Source organism: Calliphora vicina, chromosome 1, assembly GCF_958450345.1.
Source record: "Calliphora vicina chromosome 1, idCalVici1.1, whole genome shotgun sequence".
Lineage (NCBI taxonomy): Eukaryota > Metazoa > Arthropoda > Insecta > Diptera > Calliphoridae > Calliphora > Calliphora vicina.
The window spans coordinates 1,264,140-1,270,053 of NC_088780.1; the positions used below are offsets into that span (position 1 = coordinate 1,264,140).

Here is a 5,914-nt window from a genome sequence, read left to right on the forward strand (position 1 = left end):
AAATATTCCTAACAAAAAACGTTCATTCATTCGCGTTCAATCCACATTAAATGTTGGAACCTGGTGCGCAATAGTTCTGTACTTGAAACTGTGAAGCAAAAGTGTTTAATTAAAAGTGATTATTTTTTGTTATATAACAAAATAAAATAAAAATAGTGAAACAATACCAATCAAAACGAACAATTTAAAAACGTCATTCCATAATGATCACCAAATTCTCCATAAATGGCAAACCCTATTCCGGTAAGTTTAATACAAACAAATTTAACGTTTAATGAGTTTCAATTTAAATTCTTTCCATTTGTAGTCAATTTGGCAAGTTTACCGGCTGACATAACATTGAATACGTTTATTCGTGATCATGCCGGTTTACCTGGCACCAAATTTATGTGCCAAGAAGGCGGCTGCGGTGTTTGTGTTTGCGTTGTTACCGGAAAGCATCCTGTTAATGGTGAAATTAAAACATGGGCAGTTAATTCTGTAAGTTGTCATATCTGGAAAATATAGTTTAGAATCGAATTATGTATTTATCATTTTATAGTGTCTCACTCTGTTAAACACTTGTGTGGATTTCGAAATAACGACTACTGAAGGTATCGGTAATAAACGCGATGGCTTCCATTCCATACAGAAACGTTTAGCTAAAATGAATGGCACTCAATGTGGTTACTGTTCACCGGGATTTGTTATGAATATGTATGGGCTGCTGAAAAGCAGAAATGGCAAAGTCACCATGGAAGAGGTGGAAAACTCCTTCGGAGGCAATATATGTCGTTGTACCGGTTACAGACCGATTCTAGATGCTATGAAATCTTTTGCTGTGGATAGTACCATTGAAATCCCCGAAGAATGTCAAGATATTGAGGACTTGTCTAATAAAACCTGTCCAAAGACCGGACAAAATTGTAGTGGCAGCTGTAAGTCACCGAGAACTCTTTCTCTTCCCTTAACCTATGAGAATGGTGAACAGTGGTTCTGGCCCAAGTCGCTGGATGAACTATTTAAAATTTTCTCCGAACTTAAGGGTGCAGACTATATACTGGTGTCTGGTAATACAGCTCATGGCGTTTTCCGGCGTTCGAATGCGGTTCATAAATTTATCGACATTAATTCGATACCAGAATTACATGACTACAAATTATCAACTGGTTCATTAAGATTGGGTGGTAATTTGAGTCTTACTGAGACGATGGCCATATTTGAGAAAGCAGCAAAGTCAAAGGGATTTGAGTACTGCAACAAACTATGGAAACATTTTGATTTGATTGCTAATGTCCCAGTTAGAAATGTAAGTCATGTGATAACACAAAATATGTACTACTTATTTAAGATTCCAATTTAAAGCAAATACTTTTTAGATAAGATAATTAATTAATGCAATTATTTACCTATAATTATTCTAGATGGGTACTTTAGCAGGTAATTTATCTATGAAACACCAGCACCCCGAATTCCCTTCAGACATCTACTTGGTGTTTGAAGCACTCGACGTACATGTCGTTATACAAGAATCAACTAAACAAGAATGCAGTATTCCGCTCTCAGAGTATCTTAAAACTCCAATGACCAACAAAATCATCAAATATTTTGATTTGAAACCTTACAGTAGCGAAGAATACATTTTCGATTCGTACAAGGTTCGTGATATGCGTATAAAATTTTACAATTTTAAATAACTTTTTTTTCCAAACATTAGATTATGCCTAGAGCTCAAAATGCACATGCCTATGTAAATGCGGCTATACTTATTCAGATTCAAAAGCCTAATTACATAGTTAAGTCCTCAAGAATTTGTTATGGTGGTATTAATCCCGGATTTTCCAGAGCTCTTCAACTAGAAAAACATTTGTTAAATAAACCACTATTTGAGTTGTCTACCGTTAAGGCGGCACTTACCTTGATGCAGACAGAGTTAAAAGCAGATGTTGTGTTGCCCGAACCTAGTCCAGAATACAGAGTTAAATTGGCTCAGGGTTTATTTTACAAATTTTTATTGGCTCATGCTCCTTCTACCAAACTTAATTCAAAAGTATTATCTGGAGGCAACATTCTTAAAAGACCAGTTTCTAGCGGCAAGCAACTATTTGAGAAGCATGAGGCTGATTATCCGGTCAAAAAACCCACCGAAAAACATGAAGGCCTCTTACAGTGCTCTGGTGAAGCCATATTTGCTAACGATTTGCCTCCTCAATCGCAACAGTTATGGGCTGCCTTCTTTTCGGCCAAGAAAGTTGGTGCTACTGTAAAGGAGATAGATTCGTCGGAAGCTTTGAAATTACCTGGCGTTGTTGCTATACTTACAGCCAAAGATGTACCTGGAAAAAATCTTATTTCCGTACCTAACAACTTTTTCTTTGTGGAAGAGGAGGAACTCTTTTTGACTGGAGAAGTGAAATTTTATAACCAACCAGTGGGTATTGTGGTGGCCGAAACTAATGCATTGGCGCAAAAAGCGGCTGATTTGATTAAAATTAAATATGAGGGGGGAGCTAAAGAAGTATTTTCTACCCTTAAGGAAGTCTTGAATGGTGGGCCATCAAATAGAATTAAACATTCTATTAAATCTGATGTTACTGAAGAAGCAACAAAAGTCGATAACTATGACGTAAATATCAAAGGAGAATTGGAAATGGGGCTTCAATATCATTTCTTCATGGAACCTCATTCTACTGTTGCCATACCTTGTGAAGGTGGCATGCAGCTGTATGTTGCTACGCAATGGATGGACTTGGTACAAATTGTGGTTTCAAATCTATTAAACTTGAAAAACAATGAAGTTCAAGTAAAAACCCGCCGTCTGGGTGGAGGTTATGGTGGCAAGGCCACACGCTGTAATCCAGTAGCATGTGGTGCTGCTTTAGCAGCTTATAAACTGAACCGACCAGTCCGTTTTGTCCAATCGATTGAGTCAATGATGGACACTTTGGGCAAAAGATGGCCTTGCAATATCGACTACAATTTTTATGTCAACAAATCAGGAAAGTTCGTGAAGCTCATTTCTAAATTTTATGAAGACGCTGGATATTCTCCTAATGAATCACCAATGGGCCATACATTATTAGTTTCTAAAAACTGCTACGATTTCACATCAGACAATTTTATCTTGAATGGCTATATGGTGCTCACCGACTCCCCCAATAACACGGCCTGCAGAGCTCCTGGTTCAGTTGAAGGTATAGCTATGATAGAAAATATAGTAGAACATGCTGCCTTTGAATTGGGTCTTGATCCTTTAGAGGTCCGCTTGGCCAATTTAATACCAGGGCATAAAATGGGATCAATGATACCAAGATTTGTCGAATCTGCTCAATACAAAGCCAGAAGACAAGAAATCATTGAGTTCAATAAGCAAAACCGTTGGACCAAACGCGGTCTTGGCTTGGCAACAATGGAATACCACATTGGTTACTTTGGTCAATTCCCTGCAACTGTGGCAATTTATCATGGTGATGGTACAGTTGTAATTACCCACGGTGGAGTAGAAATGGGACAGGGTATGAACACGAAAATCGCCCAAGTGGCAGCCCACGTCTTGGATATACCATTAGAGTTAATTCGAATTGAGGGCAGCAATAGCATTAATGGGGCTAATTCGATGGTAACTGGTGGATCTATTGGCAGTGAAACTGTGTGTTTTGTAAGTAAAATTTAATTAGTTTTAATGCGTCATAAACAGATCTCAATACAATAATTCACTTTAGGCTGTTCGCAAATGCTGCAATTCGTTGAATGAAATCCTGAAACCAATAAAGGAGGAATTAAAAGATCCCACTTGGAACAGTCTCATAAATGAGGCTCACAATCGTAATGCTAATTTAATAGCCAGTGATGGTTGTAAAATCGGTGAAATGGATCCATATACAGTATGCTCACTTGGTCTCACCGAAGTCGAACTCGACGTCTTAACAGGCAATTATCTTGTGAGACGCGTAGACATTTTGCAGGACGCTGGCGAAAGTTTAAATCCAAACGTTGATGTCGGACAAGTGGAGGGCGCATTTATAATGGGCTTGGGTTATTGGACATCCGAACTATGTGTTACAGACAAAACAACTGGAGAACTAAAAACTAATCGTACATGGAATTACAAGCCTCCAGGAGCTAAAGATATACCAATTGATTTTCGTATTGAATTGTTGGCACAAAGTCCAAATCCGGCTGGTTTCATGAGATCCAAAGGTATGTTTGAAATACTTTCTTTGGCTATTTTAAATAACAACTTTCTATTTATTCTTAGCCACTGGAGAACCATCAATTTGCTTGCCCGTTAATTTAGCCTTTGCTCTGCAACAAGCAATTCAATCGGCCCGTGATGATGCTGGATTACCAAAAAAATGGATTACTCTAAGAGCTCCTATGACTCCCGATTATATTCTTTTAAATTGTGGTACCCATGTCAACATGATGACTTTAACAGCCAATGCTTAAAATTAAAAGTACGGTTCATGTTAAAGTTTTATCCCATGTTAAATATATCTATATATAAAATGTTATTGCTTTTTAGAGTTTGTAAGTTTATATCTTAAATAAAATAAAAACATATATTTGCACATTGAGTTGCACGTAATCGCAAATTACATCTATGAAACAGGTGAATGTGAAACATTTCCATAAAAAAAGAAATTTAATTTCTATGCAACCTTAAAACGACTACATACAAATGTACATACATGTATAATATATACTATATATATATATGTATAACCCCCATTAACACGAAGTCTGGTTAAGCCTTAACCAATAGTTATACAGTCGGTTAAAATTATTTTTGTATGAAAACTGTCAGTATAACTATTAGTTAAAACATAACCAGACTTCGTGTTACTGGTGGTAAGAGATATAACCATTAACACATTGTTGGTAATAAACATTAAGGATAATCATTATGTGGTGCAAATATCTTCATATACAGCATAAAAATGTAATTGCTATTCGTTGTATAGCATTCGTTGATTTTATAAAAGTAACACTTTTGCTGTAAGAGATTTCAATTTTTAATCTGAGTATTACAAAATCTATGTATTTACTAAAATTAATGTTATGTGCAATGTAAATGTATATGTTAGGACTTATTGGTAAGCAAGCAACTTAAATCCAATTTACTCGAAAATATTATAATTTTATACCGCAAAATCAAAGTCGATAACCGTAAAATATTCATTGGTGTTAAGGTTTTTTATTTCAGTAATATTTGCAATATTTAGTGTAGTGCTAAATAAGTTCTGTCAGTACATTTGTCAAACACTCCGGTGGAAATGTTCAAAATATAGGAAACAATTACCAGATTAATTGTACGTGTTTGGAAAATGCTTACAGGTCTTCAAATCTTTGTGATTGGTCCACCAAATCTATTTTAATTATTCCTCAACATGGCTATAGGAATTTATAATTCAGTGAGCTAGCTTAATTTCTCTTCAATAAAATGTGTATTAATGAATGTCATTCATTACACCAAAGCACTCGAGTAGTAACTGAAAAACACTATGTTCATACTTAAAATATGTCTGGTTTGACTGTTCGCAAAAATTTCTTTAAATTGTTTATATCATAAATCCAGAAACTCAAAACCTTTATTCTTTTACTTTGGTTTGTGCAATTTAAAATTTTTTGTTTATGTCTAATACTATTGTTACAAAAAACCTATTCAAATTTTTCATATAAAAATTAAATGTATCTGGAATGCATATTTTCCGTATTTCATGAGACCGGGTCAACAAATGTTTGTACCCCTGATTATTTAAACTTTGTTATATTTTTTCAAGCATTGCGATAAGATAAAAAATAGAACCATTTTTTGAAACGGTTAACGTTAAGGCCAACTTTCGAAAATCATTGACGAAAAGAAATTATTTAAATTAAAAAAACAAAGTTTTTGCTCATTTACTCAGTCTAGGGCATTGGTAGGCAAATAGAG

At 35.3% G+C, this 5,914-nt stretch overlaps 1 protein-coding gene across 1 annotated transcript; it reads left to right on the forward strand.

Moving 5' to 3' along the window:
- AOX1 (Aldehyde oxidase 1) lies at positions 1-4,550 on the forward strand. Its single transcript, XM_065498616.1, has 7 exons — positions 1-243; positions 308-480; positions 542-1,288; positions 1,404-1,637; positions 1,697-3,637; positions 3,702-4,179; positions 4,238-4,550. The coding sequence occupies exons 1-7, from the start codon at positions 204-206 to the stop codon at positions 4,426-4,428; spliced, it is 3,804 nt and encodes a 1,267-aa protein (XP_065354688.1). The 5' UTR covers positions 1-203; the 3' UTR covers positions 4,429-4,550.
- The last annotated feature ends 1,364 nt before the right edge of the window (positions 4,551-5,914 follow it).

Bases quoted from the DNA above. Each gene is read 5' to 3' on its own strand.
- AOX1 (XM_065498616.1), top strand. From the start codon at position 204: ATGATCACCAAATTCTCCATAAATGGCAAACCCTATTCCG. The intron at 1,289-1,403 runs GTAAGTCATGTG...TAATTATTCTAG, and splicing joins CTAATGTCCCAGTTAGAAAT to ATGGGTACTTTAGCAGGTAA. The intron at 1,638-1,696 runs GTTCGTGATATG...TCCAAACATTAG, and splicing joins ACATTTTCGATTCGTACAAG to ATTATGCCTAGAGCTCAAAA.